This window comes from Mustela nivalis, assembly GCF_964662115.1.
Source record: "Mustela nivalis genome assembly, chromosome: 1".
Lineage (NCBI taxonomy): Eukaryota > Metazoa > Chordata > Mammalia > Carnivora > Mustelidae > Mustela > Mustela nivalis.
In genome coordinates, this window is record NC_139020.1 from 99,785,703 (window position 1) to 99,807,949 (window position 22,247).

General features: G+C 38.2%; 1 protein-coding gene and 1 pseudogene across 2 annotated transcripts in view; both read left to right on the forward strand.

Moving 5' to 3' along the window:
* Positions 1–8,796, forward strand: part of KCNMB2 (potassium calcium-activated channel subfamily M regulatory beta subunit 2) — a 237,484-nt gene extending 228,688 nt beyond the window's left edge. The window contains exon 5 of the mRNA XM_082728563.1: positions 7,002–8,796. Coding sequence (XP_082584689.1) covers positions 7,002–7,286 — 285 coding nt within the window. The 3' untranslated portion in view covers positions 7,287–8,796. The remainder of the gene's footprint in view (positions 1–7,001) is intronic.
* On the forward strand, positions 1,373–2,443 carry LOC309842178 (ubiquitin recognition factor in ER-associated degradation protein 1 pseudogene; annotated as a pseudogene). The gene has a single exon. The product of its transcript is annotated as a ubiquitin recognition factor in ER-associated degradation protein 1 pseudogene (transcript).
* Positions 8,797–22,247: the final 13,451 nt, after the last annotated feature.

The following is a 22,247-nucleotide window of genomic DNA, read 5'->3' on the forward strand; positions in this document are numbered from 1 at the left end:
TTCCTCTGCATTGCATTGGTAGGGTAAGGATAAAAGGGAAGAAATGAAAGAGAAGTTGAAAATCTAGATAAGAAATAAAAGGATCAAACATTTATCAAGTGTCTGCTATATACTGTGTCCCCAGAACTCTGGTAAGAACTTCGTAAAAATCATCTCATTTGATCCTGACTAAAACCACACTCCTAAAATTATAGTCAAATTTCATCAAGAGTTTACAGCCTGCCAGGCATTGTATTAAATATTTTACATGAACTTATTTAATTATAGCAGCAACCCCACACACTAGGTATCATTATCATCTCCACTTTTTGCAATAATGTAACTAAGCTCAGAAAATGAAATAATTTTCCCAAAGTCACACATTCACTATCTAATTAGATCTGAATAAAAATCTAAGTCTCTTCAGCTCACCCTGCTATCTCTTAAAGAGAAAAACATTAGAGCATCTCTTAAGAGGATGAAAAATCTAATTCTATGAAATATTTATCCTCAGATGGCATATTTTAGTGAACAGGTAAGAATCCATCCCATTCCATCATATCAAAAGGCCATCAGATCAAAAGGCCATTGTACATGGAACAGAATTATCTGTGACCCATAAGGAAGTCAGGGTTGTGTATTAAGCATGAGTTTACACAGAATAGATATTAAACAGACAGAAGTGCACCCTCAAAGAAGGGGATGGGGGGGAACATGCCTGGAAATGTGACATATGAAATCCCCATAATTAGCACTCTAAGTTGAAGGGTATCTATTAGACATTTGCTGAAACTACCTAGGTCCTTTCAACTTCTTCTCTGTTCCAAATCAAGCAGAAATATTGTAACAAAGGTGAAAGCTCTGGGAAACACAGGGAAAAAAAACAAAAAACATGTCTCTTGGGAGGTACCTGTGTCTCATACTGAAAGAAATGTTAGTGCATAGCAGAGTGTAAATTGTTTTCCTTTCCACTCCTAAACATTTCAAAAGGCCCCACTTGCCAAAGTCAAGTAGACACTAGAAGTTCAAACTAACAAATATAAACCAAATTTTGTGGGATTCACTTTTTTAGAAGTGATGACGAGGAACAAGAAGCCTCAAAAGGGAAAAAAAGGGACATCTGATTTCGCACTCTCACCTCTTCTGTCCATTACGGTTACCCAAAAAACTGGGAAGTTCAAAATGCACCTGCGAACCAGAGTCACCCAAGGCTTCCAGCTGCTGATCTTTACACTCTCTGAACACGGGAATCCCATCTTCTTTTCCAGCTCAGAGAACAGACCTTAACACATCACACACCAGACCGGCTTACCAAACATGTGCACAACATTCACTGTCTGAAGATGCTAAAAAGAGTTCCATCTGACTTTAGAACAAGAATATCTCTGTTTGAGCGGCTGCTGCGAGCAGAGAGGGTCGGCGGACTCTCATCATAACGTTCTCTGGGCGAAGCGGCATCTTCGAGGCAGGGGTGTCCATCATGTTCTCCTTCAACATGTTTGACCACCCGATTCCCCGGGTCTTCCAGAACCGCTTCTCCACACAGTACCCCTGCTTCTCCGTGTCCATGCTTGCAGGGCCTAATGACAGGTCAGATGTGGAGAAAGGAGGGAAGATAATTATGCCGCCCTCAGCTTTCGATCAACTCAGCCGACTCAACATTACCTACCCCATGCTGTTCAAACTGACCAACAAGAACTCCGACCGCATGACGCACTGCGGTGTGCTGGAGTTCGTGGCCGACGAGGGCATCTGCTACCTCCCGCACTGGATGATGCAGAATTTGCTGTTGGAAGAAGGGGGCTTGGTTCAGGTGGAGAGTGTCAACCTTCAAGTGGCCACATACTCCAAATTCCAGCCTCAGAGCCCTGACTTCCTGGACATCACCAACCCCAAAGCAGTATTAGAGAACGCCTTGAGAAACTTTGCCTGTCTGACTACAGGGGACGTGATTGCCATCAACTACAATGAGAAGATCTATGAGCTGCGGGTGATGGAGACGAAGCCTGACAAGGCCGTGTCTATCATTGAGTATGATATGAACGTGGACTTCGATGCCCCACTGGGCTATAAGGAGCCAGAAAGACAAGTCCAGCATGAGGAGTCTACTGAGGGCGAAGCTGACCACAGCGGCTATGCCGGAGAGCTGGGCTTCCGTGCCTTCTCTGGCTCCGGGAATAGACTGGATGGGAAGAAGAAAGGTGTAGAACCCAGCCCCTCCCCAGTCAAGCCTGGAGACATCAAAAGAGGAATTCCCAATTGTGAATTTAAACTGGGTAAGATCACTTTCATCAGATATTCACGTCCACTGGTCAAAAAGGTTAAAGAGGATGAAGCTGGAGGCAGATTCGTCGCTTTCTCTGGAGAAGGACAGTCGTTGCTTAAAAGGGGAAGAAAGCCATAAGTTGGGACTCTTGGCTGACTGGAAAATAAAATAATCAATTGCAAAAAAAAAAAAAAAAAAGAATATCTCTGTTTCACATGAGCGATGTTTTTGTTTTTATCTCATGATCATGATGGGCTTAGGATCCCAAGGCTACTAACAAGTGCTGAGAGCAAATTTGTGGCCCACCTCTGCAAAGGACATATCTTTACTCAAAGTCTTTTTAGCTTCGCTACTGGTCCCATTGTATCACCCCATGATTGTTTTGTAATACCTTCCTGTCTCTTTCTAATGATCTGTCTTGTATTGTTTCTGGTTTTGATAGCTGTGTCTAGCGCGCTGCTTGGCACATTAAAAACCCTCTCTGAATATAAAACTCTTCTCTTTTTATAAAAGAACAAATGAACAAATTCTTCCCTTGAGATGATGCTGAGAATTAATAGCTCCTTTCCTACCATCATTAAAAAAAGAGGCTGACCTGTGAGGTTATTCAGCCAAACCATCCCCATTCCCCTGCCTCCACTTTTCCCCACATCTTTTATTTTTAGGCTGAAGGCCTGTCACTATTTGTTTCACGCATGCCTAGCAAAGCATGTCCAAGCAAAGCCCAACAGGTAGTTTCTCAAAACTTTGTCCATCATTTGAATAAAAATAACTCTATTTATGTGTAACATTCCGGAAGTCAGGCTAAGAAAATTTCAGTCACTTTTTCAAAGAATTGTAGAAAAGATGCTATTGCTGCACCGTCATTGCCATGGAAGGGGAACAAGAAAAATTGCCACAAATGGGGTTTCTTCAGCTGGGAGAGGAAAGGTCATACCCATGGGCCAGCTCTCTGGTTTTCAATACGAAGGAGAATTCAAGGGATTTGGGAGAGCAATAAGGTATATTAACAAAACTCCAGATTAAAAAAAGAGATGTGAAACTGAATCTTTCATTGAATAGCTGCCTCAGAGGTTTGTAAGGTTTCTATTTCCATATGTTAAAGCACCAAGAGAAGAATTACCCGAGGTCATGGTAAAATATAATACATATTATATAAATATATATGTATATATAATATATATGTAAAATATTATATATTTATACTTTACATATAAAATATACTTTGATTAGTACTTAAGTGTCTTGTATATATAAAATTATACTCATATGTTCCCTTATGTTATCTATTATACAGAATCTAAAAGTTAAATCTTTTTTATTCCACACCTCCCACTAAAAAAATACGATTTAAAATGCAGGGATTTTTCTCTTTTCAGTCTACATTACATTTTCCAAGTAAGCATTGATAGTAAAGTTTCCATTTGTTGAAATGCATTCTAAACCAATCACAAAATCATCCACCAAGCATGTGATAAAATCATGATATCATTAAATCTTCACCCCAAATTCATGCCAGCTTCAAGAACATACACATGGCTGTAGTTGGAACCATAGAAAAAGAAGCCTACAATCCTAGCATAGGATTTAGTCAAATGTCAAATCTCTTGAGACACAAAAGCTAGGAACTTGAGACATCGAACAGGACTGCCACTGTGAACACCACATAACTAATAATTTTGCCCTACTTAGAGGTTTCAGAGTTTAGTATATGGCACTTGGTTAAGGCTTTAGAAGAACATATGGACAATGTGATACTCCAATAATAAATATGTAAATGAAAATTTATTGAGGTTTTATGCATATTCATCATTTAATCTACACACAGACCCTGCCAGGAAGGTTCTGTTAACCCCTTTGTATAGTTAAAGAAGTTGACTCTGAGCAGCCAAGTAAATTGCCTATAGAAACACAGTAACCAGATCTACAGAACACAACTTGGGCTTATTATACTACCTCATGCATTCATAATGACAAAAGAAGGACCCATAATGACAAAAGAAGGACCAATAATAAAAGTAAATGAATGACATATGGTAGAGTCAGTCTGATAATGTACAGAATGTGCTTTATCTGGCCATTCCACATTTGAGACCCCAAAGGCTTGAAACTTTAATAAGCAGTATTAACTGTATAGTAATCTTGCTAGACAGTCTCAAAAGTACTTTATATCTCATTTTACTTGGAAGAATCTTACCTGATGACAGAATTATTGTCATTTGACTGATAAACTTTCTTTAAAAAAATGTAAAAGCCAGATCAATTCACAAGAGCATAAGAAAAGATAAAACTCCATATTTAATGGAATTCTATTTTTATTGAGATCATTTCAATAACTTAGTACTGTTAGCCATAGAAAGTACTACTATAAACTGCTTGGGCACAAAAATATACAGAAGGCTGATGCATTTGTAATCTAAATTTGTTCTGTCTCAATTCAACCACAAATGGCTTGTCTGTGATTTTTGTAATGATTTGCTTCAGAAAACATTTTTTAAAACTATAAAGACATGAAGCAGGTTTGAAGGAAAAAAATAATCAAGGTAGATATCTCCATCCTGCCTTATACCCTTTTGATCCAAAGACATCCAACTGGTGGAAGATTTGTTTCATGGAGTCATAGGCTAATTTTATACTAGGTTGTAACTCACTGAGAAATTCTGCTTTTTTTGGAGATAATTTCAGACCCTTAATGTTGTGCTAGCGCCAGCTCTCTTCTGTACTCGTATTTATGAGTATACTCACATTTATTCTTAGCTGATTAAATTTGAAGGTGTCAACCAGCCCTGCTATGAGAACATTATTTTAAGCATGCTCAATCCCCATTCTTAACTAAGTAAGAATCTTCCTGCTGTTTAGAGTCAAAGAATCCAATTATTACAGTACTATAAACAAAGCTAGGTGCCTGTGTGCCCACTAATACAGTCAGAGAAAAAAGTAAGCCAAACATACTCCATTAGCAGAACTCATTCCATTTCTTTTATATTTTCTACCCATGAAATCTACAGGTCTCTGGGATCCTACCCCCAAAGCTTCCATCAATGTACCTCAAAGTTCAACAATAGCCCACTTCATTTGTGTCCCCACATACAGTTCTGAGAGTTGTGTACTGCACAACCTTTGGGGTACCAGTCACATGGGAAAAGTCATAGATATGCCAAAGAAATTTTAAAAATCTTGCCATTTGCAATGACGTGGATGGAACTAGAGGGTATTATGCTGACAGAAATAAGTCTATCAGAGAAAGATAATTATCACATGATCTCTCTGATATGAGGAATTTGAGAGGCAGGGTGGGGGTCATGGAGGGTAGGGAGGGAAAAAATGAAACAAGATGGGATTGGGAGGGAGACAAATCATAAGCGATTCTTAATCCACAAAACAAACTGAGGGTTGCTGGGGGTGAGGGGGAGGGAAAGAGTGGTTGGGTGATGGACATTGGGGAGGGTATGTGCTATGGTGAGTGCTGTGAAATGTGCAAGCCTGATGATTCACAGATCTGTACCCCTGGGGCAAATAATACATTATATATAAATAAATAAATAGTCATAGATGAGAATATTTGTAAGCATGATTTATAAATTGGTAACAGCAGTAAGAAATGGGTTTTTTTTTTCAAAATAATTTTTTTAAAAATCAGTTTTGTCACTGCCCATTTGCAGATCAAGGAAAAAGGATCACAGGATTTCATCTCCTTAAAGACTGCTTTTTCAATTAGGGAAAAAATGCATTCAAAAGTATATGCAATAAATAATAAAAACTCGAAGTTCTTTCATTTCATTTGTATCTAGAAAAGAGAGGGCAGGGGAGGGAAAAAGGACAGGAAGAGGGAAGAGGGAGCAGAGGTGAAAATATAAAGTGAGGTGAAGAATCAGGGCAAGACAGGGAAGGAAAAGAGATACAAAGAAAGAAATTCAAGTACCTAAGTATGTAGGAAGAAAGAAGAGTCATCTAGAAGAGATATAATGAGAAAGATCAGAGAGGTGAAAAGATCAAAGGAAGGATAGTGTAAATTTTCCGATGAGTGATGGTTGAAGAGTAAACTTATTTGGTTCTGTTTTATCTTTCCTTGGTTTATGGAAAAAGTTATTTTGTCACGCTAACTGGGCACAGTCAATTCATCACAGCTCTTTAACTATTCAATATCTGTATAATTTCCAGGATTCTTTTTCAGCAGCTCACCACAGATTATAGCTGTTTCCTTGACTACAGTAGCAATGTGACCAAGTAGACTTGGCTGAATAAATTAAGCCAAGCTAAAAAGAGAAGAATAAACTACTTTTCCTGAGAGACCTGGTAGCTTCTGCTATTACATGGACTACTATGGATAGACAAGACTGAAAGATTGACACTCTAATTAAAAGTATGTTCAATAAGGAATAATTAAAACTCAGCTTATTAGCTATGGTCCAAAGAATCCACTAGAGTCATCAAATTCTTTTTTTTTTAATTTTTTATTTTTTATAAACATATATTTTGTCATCAAATTCTAATCAACAATTAAACTATATATGAGAGAACTGTTTAGGTACATATGGGCCAGACATCTACAAACATTGTTTTTTTTTTTTTTTTTTTTTTTTTTTTACTGTGTGAGGTCTTAGGGTTTCTGGAGACACTGGTTTGAATATGAAAAGAATAAATATCATGGTTATTTTACAGATCATTAAGTTGACCTCAATATCCCATCTTTTCCTAGTACCAGATATACACAGAGAAAGTATCTTCTGGTAACAGTTTATCTCATTTTCTACAGTGCTCCTATATACCTAAGTGTGGAAAAAATTTTGAAGAATCCATGTCCCTGGTGAATGTCGTCATGGAAAACTTCAGGAAGTATCAACAGTTCTCCTGCTATTCTGACCCAGAAGGAAACCAGAAAAGTGTCATCCTAACCAAACTTTACAGTTCCAATGTGCTGTTCCATTCACTGTTCTGGCCAACATGTATGATGGCTGGGGGCGTGGTAATCGTTGCCATGGTGAAACTCACACAGTACCTCTCCCTGCTCTGTGAGAGGATCCAGCGGATCAATAGATAAAAGCAAAATGGATGAGATCATTTTCTTTAAAGCTCAAATACTGTTTTCTTTCATTCTTCACCAAAGAACCTTAAGTTTGTAATGTGCAGTCTGTTATGAGTTCCTTAATATATTCTTATACGTAGAGCAATAATGCAAAAGCTGTTCTATATGCAAACATGGTGTCTTTATTATTCAGGAGAAGAAATAACTGTTTTGTGTTGGTTAGTTGTTTTCATAATCTTCTTTTGATGCTGGAACTAGTACTTCCTTCTCTCGTTCTGCCAAAACAGGGCTCAGTTATTCATTTGCCAAGCTTTGTGGAGGAATGTAGACGATATCAACATGATAAAGTTTGTGTTCTCAATTGTCAGATTTCTTGAAGACATTTCTGCAATATTTTTCATCATTCATTGTTTACTAAAGCTGCAGCCAAAAATATTTTTTCTTTTCTTACTCAAAACTGAGCCATGTAGCAAGTGAAGGGACCAGATTTCATAATTAAAGGATGTTAAGCATTTTCCTTATATTTCTACCATATCACTGTAAAGAAGGGGGAAAATCCAGACAGTTATTTCTCTTTTATTATTTTCTATTCATACCTTTAGAATTTTTAACTGATTTCCAAAAATAAGGTTTTCATTAACCAATTCTATAATCTCTTCCTGTGGTTTAAATAGAAAATGAACAGAGCCCTTTTCCATTTAAGACCCTGCTACTGTGTGAGGAGATAACACTTAACAAAGAGTTTCATTACCTGTGAATTGACTGAACGTTGAGTAAATGTACCATTGCCACCCAGGAAAGTCTATGTTATTAAGATATTTATATGAAAATCTTTATTTTATTTCAGTTGAACTGTTAGATGGTAAAATGAAGATCATACTTGCTGGTCAAGGCCAGTGGCCTGATTTCAATGCGTAAATCTATTGTGGCAAATTAACATATTGGAATGTTACTCTTTGGGAACTTATGTTTAAATTAATAAGTGTGTAGTCTCTCTTTCTGACAAGTGTTCTCCATTGGGATTTTAAAACTGTGTGCACAGAATTATTTGTCTCCTCTACATGTTTTATTTTTCTATTTACAATTCTCTTTTTTGTTGCTAGATTTTATACAGAGTAGACCTTTTTCCTAACACACACTTAAAATGAATAACAGATGTAAAGGAAGACTTTGTTCCTATTTCCCTTTACTTATGGTGTTGGGGGTGGTGGATGTGGATGCAGAATGAGGGACTGGTTTTAAACAAAAACACTCCACCTTTTAATTAATATCAGTATCAAAAGGAGAAGACAAACATCTATCTTTCTCATCTACATTTAAGTACCCTTTTATAACATAGCAGCAAGGTTTTCTAGATATTGGGAAATTTTACAAAACATATTTGTGGAGTACATGGTGATACTAATCCAATGAAATGGAAAGTTTCCTGCAATATTGTAATTCATAGTTTGACTTCCCATAAGCACATAAATCTTAGGGTGTAATTGGGACTTCAAATGTTTTATTAAAATTTTAAAAAACAAAATCCATTATATCAGCATGATTTTAATGCCTCTTACAGTCTAAGCTGACAAGCCCATGGTATTCCAAAATCTTTTGAGTCACTACCTTTAAAGGTATTTAAAGAAATTATAAAGAAAGTTCCTTTAACACCCAAACACACACAACTTTCAAATAGTATTTCTAATATTATTTGAAAATATGACAGAAAACTTGATTCCTACTCTAATTTAAAAGCATAATTCTGATATGATTTCATAATGTGATTATGGAGGTGAAAATTTGTCATTTTTAATGTTCCTTGAGCCTCCCTGCAAGTAATCTGAAGATAAGGTTTTTTTCAAACTTATAATTAAAAATTCCCAACTGACGTTTCAGATAAGATTAAAGAACTCTCAAAATAATGACACCAAGAACAACATTAACTAGTGCCTTTCTGAATTCCAATAAAGAGCCCCTTTAAGTAATTTAAATTTAAAAAGAGCACAATTAAATGCTCATTATTAAAAGAGAATAAAGTGGGTTAATAATAATGTTTTAAATACATTGCACATGTTAACTAAGTTAATCTTGATTTTAACCCTATTGGAGGGAGCACTATTATCTTCCCATTCTATAGAAGAGAATGTTGAAGCCTAGAGATGTTAGGTAACTTCCCTAAGGTTACCCAGAAACCAAGATGGCAGAGAGCTGAGAAAATACCTATCATAGCTGTTCCATTATTGTAACCATTTCCGTAAATTTGGGGTATTTTAAAGAACACTGAGGAATGATAAGTTTTAGAAAGGATTATAGGGGTGAAGGGTAAAGAAGAAAGAACTAGAAGTCAAAGATGTCATTCAAGACATGGTGACTAGGTAACTTCAGGCTTCTCAATTAGTCTCTTGACTTCTTTGACTAAAAGATTAGATTGTGAGGCCAGTTCACAACTGAGTTCCCTTTGAATGTTAACATTTCATCATAGGTATGTGAAAGGAGGAATGAATACCATTCCCCAACCTGCATAGCACAGGTCTGATCCCCAAATAAAATCTACTGGTATTGGTCTGTGGATTAAAAAGCACTCTCCCCGCTCATATTCCCCATAAGCCACATGCCCTTCCTTTAGGGCCCAAAACTTTATTTACACCTGCCTGAAGCAGAGCTCTGAGCCTTCACATTAAGCAACAAAGATGATATCCCTCACAGAGTATCTGTGCTTCCAAGTCACTTTCATTATCCAATTAGCATATCCCATCTAAAACTTTATTGATTCCAAATTCCCTGAGTTACAATTATATTAAAACCCAGAAAATGGTAAATACACCAATGATTGCTTGCAAATAGCCATAATAAAAATATGATTCTATAGAAAGCTGACTGATTGTAATGATGGTGTAGGCGACCATAAAGTACCTCTGATATAGGCCATGTGACATTTAGGGTTCCAGCATGTTACTCTTTTCTCATTGCTGTAAATGACCAAAAGAGTGATTATGCATGGCATTTATATAACAAATATTATTTTCAATATGTCAAACCATAAACATCTTATCACATTTCAGTGGACGAAAACATCTCGAGACTGTAATCATTCCATTGACATTAGCAGAGAGATGTGTAAGACAGCAAAATAATATGAGCAACTGATTCCAGTGAGTTAAAACAATTATTTTAATGCAATGATTTGTCATTCACAAGCATAATTAAATTTCCTCCCCTCTCCTAACAAAAGACTGAAGTGAACAACTGTTCAAGAAAGTAAGAGAATTTTTGTCCTGGTAGGGCAAAGGAGGTGATTAAAGGGTGGACACTGTTCCTTCTCTTCCCAACTTCTACTTCTTTCCTTTTCCCTTGGTAAAACATTCAGTAAGAACAATCTCACAGTTCTACAGTAACCATTCTAATGTATGTTCCACTTGGGAAGTTTGACTCAAGGAACAAACTTTCAGGACTCTTCTGAAAATCCTGTGAGGGTGACCCACACAACAGAACGGAGCAAACAACTTTTAAGTTGCATCTGTTCCGCCCTTCCATATTTGCAGCAACTGTAAGGAATAATACGAAGTATACAACACTGCCTTCTCTCCTAAGAATGAGTTTGCAGTCCACTAGATGGGTCAAGACAACACACATGAAGAAAAAAATAGAACAGTTAGGTCTCTAACCCATACCAGTGAGCATAATATCTACAGAGAGTTGATATGAGTCTTACCTGAGATGTATATGTAAAATGCCTAGCACTGTATATAGCATAAATAGATGCTTACAAGTGGCAATTATTACTATCAATAGAAAATTGTAGAAGTAGTATTAATAGTATTAGTAAAACCACTAGTCGTATATAGTCTCTTAGAGCTAGAAGAACTCTAAAATGTCATTTTGCCCAGAATCCACAGCAATGCACAAATTCCTTCTACCACGTCCTTGGAAGGGATCCTCTAGCAATAGGGATAGTTACTACTTGAATCCTGCCAGCAGTGGGATAAGTTACCAGTTAATAAGAAAACGCTGGAAAGTTTTCCTGTTTATCAGTTTGAAATCTGCCTCCCTATAATACCTACCCACTAAATTCACACAAAATCAGATCAGTACTCTGTGTCACTAACTCATTCTATTAGTGCTATTTTATTTAAAAAAAGAAAAAACAGAGGAGGGAATGGGGACAGAGCAATTTTCATTTGTTTAGAATATGAAACCGTGGCAAATCACACATTCAGCCAGGACTATGACATATGTGAAAATTTATAAATGATATCAACTTTAAAAGGTTAATGAGAACCTATTAGAACCTAAACATTCATGAATGAATTAAATGATGAGCTAACTTGACCCTCTGATGCCCATGTGAATTTTAATCCTGTACCACCTCTCAAGTATGAATGGTAACACCATCTAAAGTTCTACATTATGGTTTTATTCAACTCTATGACCCCAGACTACATTGTCTAAGTAACCAGATTACTTAGGAGCATAGATATGTTCCCAAAAAAATATTGCAACAATTATGCCATGAGTTCATCTTGGCTAAGGTACTATTCTCCAGTGCAAGGTCGAGGAACTGGAAGGAAATGTCGATCTATGAACTCCAGTAGTGACTTTTTGAATTAAGTCTTTCATTTAGGTAGGAGGAGAAGTTGTTTTCTCAATATAATCACTAAACTAGAGCCTCCAGAACTGTTCTTTAGTCTGGTTCTTCCAAAACAAATATAATCCTCAAGCCTTTGCAAGCTAGAATATGACTTGTTACCAACATAGTGTGAGATGAGGACATGGAGAAGGCTCAAGATCCTCTATACAATCTCACCCCCTATTAGCACTATTAGCAGTACCAGAAATTGCTTTACATAGAAATCACAACTTCTCTTCATAAAAATCTCCCTCTCTCTTTCTCTCTCTCTCTCTCTCTGTGTGTTTGTGTGGGTGTGTGTGGGGGGGAGCGCGTGTGCGCTGCTCTCTTTCTTTCTGTCTCTGTCACCCTCTCTCTGCTGTTTTCTGTTGGTTGTATTCCTAATCTTCATACACCAGCAAAGATGGTCTCATGTTCACAAAAATCCCTTGTGTCTATAATTGCAGAAGGAGAATAGGCCAGCATTTCTCTCAGTCCTCAAAAATGCCAACTCTCTCTGTATCACCTGTCACGACAGAGGCAAGGTACGTAATTTGCACCCCCATGGAATGAGGGGTCAAGTAATTCTCCAAAGGAAAACGGGTGTGTGTTAAAGAAGAGAAGAGGAGGTACTGAGCACGCAAAAACAACAGATGTCCACTAAATGCAACTTGGACAGACTCTTACCAAGTGCTTCTACCAACAGAGATTCGGGCTGAAGGAGAAAAAGCACTGCAGATATAAAGAGAAAAACTCATGGGACTAAGAGGGTAAAGGAGAGAAAGAACTAGTGCTCAGAATTTACTTTGCAATTTTTCTATTAGTTATTAATAAAATCTAAAAGAAAAAAATTTTCTGATTTTCATTCAATGGGAGATGTGGGGATATTTTGGTTTCAGCAAAGGACAAGAGGTTCCCTTAGAAACAAGTGAGATCACAAGTAAAGGAAAGAGTTGATAGGCAACAAACTAATTTAAAAGAAGGGACAGGATCATAAGTCATAAGAAAAGGAGAGTGGGAATTATAAAATCTAATTAAAGAAACTATTGCTACTCCATCAGATACCAGAATTTCTCCATGCTTTTCTTTTCTTTTTTCTTTCTTTTCTTTCTCTCTCTCCATGCTTTTCTTAAGAGTCATGTTCTTTGGGCTGATAAATACCTATCTGTACTAGCACAGATTCAGTTGCCACATTTTCTGCTGATTTGGGAATAAATTCATTTAAGGACCCCATGAAGAGACCAAGGCTTGGATTCTTTCTACCCCTAACATTTTCACACATTAAAACATTTAAGAAAATGATTCTTAACAAAAAGAGAGACTGTGAGAGAGAGAGATAGAGAGAAGAAGAAGGAGAAGAAGAAGAAAGAGAAGAAGAAGAAGAAGAAGAAGAAGAAGAAGAAGAAGAAGAAGAAGAAGAAGAAGAAGAAGAAGAAGAAGAAGAAGAAGAAACAGAAGAAGAAGAAGAAGAGAAGGAAAAAGAAGAAGAGGAAGGGGAAGGGAAGGAGAGGAAGGAGAAAATTATTTCTTCTTGGACTATCCAATGAGAGATCTTGTCACAGAGACATTAACAGGAAACATTACTCACCACCTGCAATCTGACCTACCATCTGCAAAGCCATGGTGACTTCAACATCTAGACATTCATAGAATGCCCTCAACTCAGGTCTATCCAAATTCATCAGTCTCTTCCAGCTGGATAGTCACCAAAGTTCAGCCCTTTTATTTGCTGAACTTTTATTTATTAAAAACCCAGCAATTTGTGAGGCAGCTGCAAACCCTGAACTTAGGTCTTTCCGGTGGTAAGCAAACACAACAGCCATCCCTGCATCCTCCTTGACAGGACCGTAGTATCATTTTGGAGCAATTTACAGTGTTTGTGTCTAACAGAAAGTATTCAGCTGCTGTAGCTAACATCTAGCGATACTGGGAAGAAAGGACAGAGTTCAGACTGGGGAACTCATACTGCATGTAAAATATATCCTTCCTTTCAACAGTTGTGGCAAATACAGTATTCAGTGCCAATACTACACTGAGGTCCATCTCTAGAAAATCATAATCAGCTGAGAAATTTCAGTTTTCCTACAGAAAGGGAATGCTCTAAATGCAATTCAGGCATTTGTCAACAGAATCTCAGGAAACAGGTCCAGCCAAGCCAGTGGAGGCCACTTGCCACAAACTGATTTTGAGCTAACACCATCAAAGATGCTTTCCAATTCTTAGTTTCTTTAAAAATGCCGTACTGTGGCTGCATAAGCAACTCTTTAAATGCTAACCACCTTCCAAGTTAGCCTGGCAAACCCCCAAGACTGTTTAAGAGATTCTACTTGGTATGTTTGAAAAGCCACATGTCCAAATTATCCAATAGTGGAAATCAGCAAATGTTTCTGCTCTAAAGAATGAGGCATTTTAATAGCCTCAGAAACTGTGAGCATTTACCGTGAAACTCAATTCAAAAAAAAAAAAAAAAGCCTATGCAAAACTGAACAAAGGGGCCCTTCAGAAGACCAGCATAAGCCTGCAGTTTACTTTACCTCAGGTGTCAGTGTAGTCTGTGATCCCTGAACAGCATCCATTGGGAAAACTCTATGCCACCTTCCTCTGGTCATTTCCCCCATTTCTACTGTTCTATTGTACGTAAAGCAGTAAGTTGACCCCAGCCCAACCTTGGCACCTGCAGGCATCTTAGCCCTGCTAGAAGGAGGAAGTTTTTATTCAACTGACTGTAGACCAGTCTGATGTTCTGCCTTTTACTTAGGAAGATCTACACCCCAAGAACTACTGGTGTCCGGGACTTGGATCATGGATTGAACTGGCCCTGTGGTCTCCTTCCCATTGTCACCCCCTACACTTCAGCCATCTAATCAGAGGCCATCCCCAGTCTTCCAAATTCTGGGTCTTGGAGTGTACCATTTCCTGTGCCTGAGACTCCCTTCACTAATATCCCTTCTATCCACCCAGATAACTTATGTTCATCCTCTAAGATTTAGCTCAAACTTCATCTGTGCCAGTTGGCTATTTCTGAGCTCCCCAGGCCTAGGCCAGGTGCCTGCTTTCTCTGTTTCTACAACACCCTATTGCACCCCTCTATAAAAACACTTATCACCCATATTATTGTCTGATGCTCCTATAAGATTCCAGAAGGCATGGATTTATTTTATTCATCTCTGTTTTATTTTGTTGTTATATTCTTTTTTTTTTTTTAAGCCTTTAACTTTTTATTTTTTATAAACATATATTTTTATCCCCAGGGGTACAGGTCTGTGAATCACCAGGTTTACACACTTCACAGCACTCACCAAAGCACATACCCTCCCCAATGTCCATAATCCCCCCCCCCTTCTCCCAAACCCCCTCCCCCCAGCAACCCTCAGTTTGTTTTGTGAGATTAAGAGTCACTTATGGTTTGTCTCCCTCCCAATCCCATCTTGTTTCATTTATTCTTCTCCTACCCACTTAAGCCTCCATGTTGTTATATTCTTATCATCTGATCCAATACAACTCCTGGCCTACAGAAGGAGTTCAATATATGTTACTTACATCAGTAAATGAATAATAGAATTGCTACTATAAAGTAGGCAAATTAAGTATATTTCTTTCTATAGGAAGATCTTCCCCAATGACAAAATACCTGAAAAGCAACGATTAGAGATCTGTTCCTTTTACCATAGATTCTGGTGGCCTGGCAGGAAAACTACAGATGACCCCAGACAATGCTATCTTTCCCTATCAGTATGTCCTCGGCACCCTAGAACCATTCAGGACCCCAGAAACCTAAGACTAGGCCTACAGGGAAATAAAGAAGGTAAATTCTGATGAGAGACAACTAGAGTCTTAAACTTATAGACTGAAATAATACCCAAAAGGGGGAAGGTAGTGTAAATAAGTGAGTAAACCACAGGTCTTGTTATCCTTCAGACCTGAGTTTGAATCTTGTTTCTGCCACTCACTAGCTGTGAGACTTGGGGACATATTCTTAACTCACTTATGCATCAGTTTCTTCATCTGGAAAACAGGAATAATAATATCCAAATCATAAGACTAAATGAGATATGAGACATGTGAGATAACATACTAAAATGCTTAGCAAAATGTCTGGCACATAATAAATGAAGAATGATAACAATCACTTTATGACAATTAACAATAGAAGACGAAGACTGTTATTATTTTTAGTACTAAGCACTTGGAGTTTTGAGGCCAAGACACAAAGATGGATGTAGCACGGCCAGTAAAAGATGAGTAAGATGAGCTTCAACGATTCTACAGTTGTTTCTAGGACTGGCCCCAGCCTTTCCTCTACCAAACAAAATCTCATAACTAAGATCAGATCTAGGGAGATCTGAAAGCATCCCTATCAACAGAGGAATGTGGACAGGGAGTCAAGAGATTGATTTGAGATATTCTATCACAGGCTCCCCAGTTTCTTTGGAAGAAAAACCTCTGAAGGCAAGTTTTGTCCAATGCTCTCACCAAGTGGTAAGAGAAGGGACTCAGTCCCTATCAAACCTCATCTAGCCAGTACATGAAATCCCAGAAATCTTTTTTAAAATAGAAGCACAAGAGGCTGAGGAAAGGAGCATCTGAGTTGAGGGGATCCACAGAACCACAAGGGATCAGGGAGAGATGCAGCAGAAGAGTAGAATGGGAATGTATACCCTTGAAGCAGAGTCGTTAACACCAAACTCCCATTCGAAAGTGCCGGACACTGGATCCAAGTTCTTGTTTCTTCTCTGAAACGTCAAGAAAGTGGCAGCGATTAACCATGCACTTTATCCGAGCATGTTGACATTTTTATGCACAGGATTACAGGGCACTTGCCTCTCACTTGAGAGTAAGAACATAAACAGCAGCTATCAAGTCAGAAATGAGAAGGTTGTTCATCCCCTACTTTCTGTCTCCACTTTCCAGCAAACTGGAAAGAGTCAGAAGACAATGACCCAATATATGGCTACTATCCTTACACTGGAAACAGTTTTATTCTCCCTCAAAAGGAAAAAAACAGTTAGAGGTGGAATAGTTTCCACCCTCACAAAAAAAAAAAAAAAAAAAAAAAAAAAAAAAAAAAAAAACTTTGGATAATCAGGAGGTCTGGTGTTGGGAAAAGGAACACAGTGCTTAAGAATCTACACACATGCACACACATGCTTATTCGAGATTTTTTATCAGTCAGGGCTTCTTGACATTTTCTTCCTGAGTGAGTCATTAACATATAGTGGCTCTGTTCTGGCCCATTTTAAAGGGGGATAGAGAGAAGACAGAAGTTTTCTAGAAACTGTCCCTTATAAGTTATAAATTAGTTATAACTTGATTTCTATCACAATTAAAGTAACAAATTCTGGTGATCGAAGAAAAAGATCATGATGGTGATATTTTTCTGCCAAAAACAAAATCAGTAAAATTGACTGGAAATCAGTTAAAACAGCAGAAAGCTGAAAAAACTCGACAGAGGGTGCCCTGTCATAATCTGGGATCATTTTTTCTCATCGTCACTTACCATATGTCAAAGAGGTGGCAAAGCAAATTGTCAACCACAGCAAGAACATGACAAGCCCTCTCCTGCTCTCCACATCCGTGAACTCCTTCAGTCTGTTCAACTGAGTGCATACTCCGGCTGCCCCAGGGATGTTGCAAGGGCTTGACTCACTTATATGTATGTGACATTGTCAGATTTTTTTCCCAAATAGGTAAGAAATGACACAAATACTGCATGCAATAAAATATGTCACAGTGTGTACATAATATACATATAAAACCTCTCCTGCAATGTTTTCCAAAGCTCAGTATCATCTCTCTAGCAAATAAAAAGGAAATAGGTTTTTTTTAAATCTTGGCAAAAAATAGCTGGTTGTGTTCTCTGTATTCAGAGGTAGCTCTATGTCAGGGTCTTTTCCTGACATAATTTACGGTTGTGTTTGGAGAGTGCTTTCCCCAGAGCATAAAAGGAGGAAGAGAAAAACCTCCGGAAGATTTGCTATAGGCATTTAAGATGTCCACTGAATAAATGTGAATTATTACAGCCTAAAACTTAATTCTATAGAACTGGTTGGATGTTTAGCACATGCCAAAAATAATGAAAAGGGAAGACAACCACGGTGACAGGTGATGCAGGAATGAATGGATTGAGAAAAATGATCAAGCATAAGCCAAGCCTCCAAAAATGCACCTGCAAAGCAAGCATTGCCTTGAAGGATAGGATTTGGTGTGATCTATGCGTGTATCTGACCATTATGTTAAGTGTCTCTCCAATTATCAGCAAACAAGTAAAAATGCAGAAAAGAACATTATATACCATGCTTAGACATACACTAGATTTGTACAGTATAATAGAGACATATATAACATGAGGAAAGATATGATACTTTCTTTTAAAAAAAAAAAAAAGCTTGTCTGGAGAGAGATTATCATTCAATATAAGCATGCAAACATATTTTGGGAGGGACAGTGCAGAATGATAAGAATGCTAGACATGGAGCCAATCGATCTATTCTTTGCCTCAGTTCTTCCCCTTTCCAGCTAAGGAAGAAGCCACCTAACTTCTCTCCATCCTGATTTTCTCCCTTACAAGATGATGGTGAAAATTATCTTTCTTCCCTATCTCAGATGGTTATTGCGAAGAGCAAACAAGATCATGTGCACAGCCTTTTTTTCCCTTTACCCAAGGAATGCATCCATGCCTAGGGCTTTAAGATCTTCAAACAGCATCGACCACAGCAACTTCTTTCAAGATATATCTCCAAAAGCAAAGGAAACAAAAGCAAAAATGAACTTTTGGGACTTCATCAAGATCCAAAGCTTCTGCACAGCAAAGGAAACAGTCAACAACAACATCTCACGGAACGGGAAAGGATATTCGCAAATGACACTGCAGATGAAGGGCTGATATCCAAGATCTATAAAGAACTTCTCAAACTCAACACACACAAAACAGATAATCATGTCAAAGGATGGGCAGAAGACATGAACAGACACTTCTCCAAAGAAGACATACAAATGGCTAACAGAGACATGAAAACATGTTAGTCATCATTAGCCATCAGGGAGATTCAAATCAAAACCACATTGAGATACCACCTTACACCAGTTAGAATGGCCAAAATTAACAAGCCAGTCAACAAAAACTGTTAGAGAGGATGTGGAGAAAGGGGAACCATCTTACACTATTGATGGGCATGCAAGTTGGTGCAGCCACTTTTGAAAATAGTGTGGAGATTACTTAAGAAATTAAAAGTAGAGCTACCCTATGATACTGCAATTGCAATAATGGGTATTTACCCCAAAGATAGAAATGTAGTGAAAAGAAGAGCCATCTGTACCCCAATGTTCATAACAGCAATGGCCACAGTCGCCAAACTGTGGAAAGAACCAAGATGCCCTTCAGCGGATGAATGGATAAAGAAGATATGACCTATATATACAATGGAGTATTATGCCTCCATCAGAAAGGATGAATACCCAACTTTGTATCAACATGGACGGGACTGGAAGAGATTATGCTGAGTGAAATAAGTCAAGCAGATAGAGAGTTAATTATCATATGGTTTCACTTAATTGTGGAGCATAAGGAATAACACAGAGGACATGGGGAGATGGAGAGGAGAAGTGAGTTGGGGGAAATCGGAGGGGGAGACAAACCATGAGAGACTGTGGACTCTGATAATCAAATTGAGGGTTTTGGGGGGAGGGGAGTGGGGGTGTTGGGTGAGCCTGGTGGTGGGTATTATGGAGGGCACATATTGTATGAAACACTGGGTGTGTGCATAAACAATGAATTTTGGAACACTGAAAAGAAATAAAATAAAATGCAAAAAAATATATATATATATATCTTCAAACAGCAACTGATAGTCCAAAAATCTGTATATCTAATTGTGAGCTTTTTCCAAAATCTGAGTTCTATCTTTATCTGCCTCTGGGTATCTCTACCTGGGGAGCATCCAGCCACCTACAACTCAATATGTTTGGTTGAAACAGTCCCCTTTCTAAACCCACATAAATACATGTATCACACATGCCCCAGTTCTCCCTGCCACCTATCCAACACCTGTCGGTCTCCACATATGCCCACAACCACACCCGTCACCATGTGGCATTGACCCTATACCCTAAGCATCTATCATGCTAGCTCTTTCTTTTCTACCCACGCTGTCACTCTCCTATAACTACAGCTCAGAACCTGTCTTCTCTCCAGTCTCTCTACTTCCTCTTACCCCCAATTCATTCTTTACATCAAAAGGAATTTTGCAAAGGATATCTAATCATATCAGATCATATCACAACCTGAACAGAACTGTGCAATGACTTCCCATTGTCCTTGTAAAAAACCTCAAATGCTTTAACTTGACCATGAATTCACCCTGGGTGAATATAATAAAATATAAAATTAAGCTATGAAAAAAGAGGAAATCCTGCCAAGACCCTGGTTGGGTCTTGAGGGCATCATGCTAAGTGACATAATTCAGACAAAGATAAATATTGTATGACATCACTTATATGTGGACTCTAAACAAGCCAAACTTAGAGAAAGAGAGTAGAATGGTAGTTTTCAAGGGGTAGAAGGGAATAGAGAGACACTGGTCAAAGTGTACAAACTTCTAGTTATAAGAAAAATAAATTCTGGGGATCAGAACAGCACGGTGACTATAGTTAAAAATATTGTATTGCATTATTGACATTTGCTGAGAGTAGATCTTAAACATTATCACCATATATACAAGAAGGGGTAGTTATGTGAGGTCATGAAAGTGTTCATTAATTATGTAATAATCATTTCTCACTGTATACTGATTGAACACCTTAAATCTACACAATGTTACGTGTCAGTTATATCTCAATAAAGCTGGGAAAAAAGAACTGCATATTAGTAACCCAGTAACTTTACCACTCAGATGGCTATCTCTCCAGTGGAATTCATGAAGCAAGAGTTATTCACTATTTCTCAGAGTTTTCTTGTGGGATGACGTGTCTGCCACCCACAGAGGTAGCTGCTTGATAACATTCTCTTTACTGGGGGAAGCTTCCCTTTTTCACTTCCTACTCTCCTCCTGGTATTTCTGAAACTCCAGATAAACTGCTGGCACTTGAATCCTTGTCCCGGGGTCTGCTTCTGGGTGAACCCGAACCAAGACAAGTAACATGCCCAGGGTAGAGAGAGGATTTGAACCCAGGCATTTAAACTCTGAGCCTATACTCTTCCCAGTTTCTCTACTGACACAAGGAGGCAGATTGGGCAGAGAGCAGGGTTAAGACACAGAGGCTTGAGAATGTCTGGTGAATTTGAAGAAATGGTTCAGTATGGTTAGAACAGAACATCTTGGGGGTAGGATGTGAGTAAGGGGAGATGAGGCTGGAAATGCAACCCAGGGGGGTATCCATTCAAGATGCATTAATAATAGGGACTCAGTTAATATTTGTTGAATATAGTAAGAAGTGGCTATGAAATGAGTACCTACTATGTATTAGGCATTATGTGAAGCACTTAAAATAAAACAATGATTAAAACAAGGTCAATGCTCACAAAAAGATTGCAGAGGCAATACCGAAATTAATGAATAAAAGAAATAGACATTACTGAGTTAAAAAAAATTTAGGAAGAGACAAGGATAGCCAAAAAATAGTCACTGGTTTAGGTTAATATTTTTAAACCACTACACAAGGTTTAAACTGTCATGACCAAAACTGGCCTAGAGACTGAAGCTCTGAAAACTCGCCAAGCATCTTGCTGGCTTGGCTTCCTGCTGTGGACTGAGTATTTTTAGTTCCATGAGGTCAACTCAACACATTAGATACACCACACAATTTGGGTCCAGAAAGGAGCTTGCTCCTCATTGTTCACTTCCACAAAATCCCATTCCTATAACTCCAGTCTGGCCACACAAAACAAAAGAAAAAAAAAAAGAAACAATCTCTTAGATACATATTCTTAAAACTCTTCATGCACTGATATGGAATATGTGTTAAGGACCGATTTAGTGAAAGAAAATAAGGGAAAGACCAGGATGTAGGGCGTGCTTCAAACGAGAAGATGACCTGTCCCATGGATGTCATCACCATGTTTCAAAGCCACCCCTGTCGTCATCCAAAGGGCTCATGAACCAAGTGGCCATAAAGGATGGAAGTTACATATGGGCTCAGCAACATGGACTCCCATTCTCTAGGGCTGATCTCTTGAGTACCCAATCTGCCAGCAGCAGAGACCAAAAATGAATCCTTGAAAAGGCACCATTCCCCAGAATGATCAGCCATCTAGTGGCCAGTTAATTACATTGGACCTTTCATCGGACCACTTCAATAATGGAAGGGGCAGCATTTTGTTCTTACTGAAACAGACACTTATTCTAGATATGTATTTGCCATCCCTACATGCAATGCTTCTGCCAAAACTACCA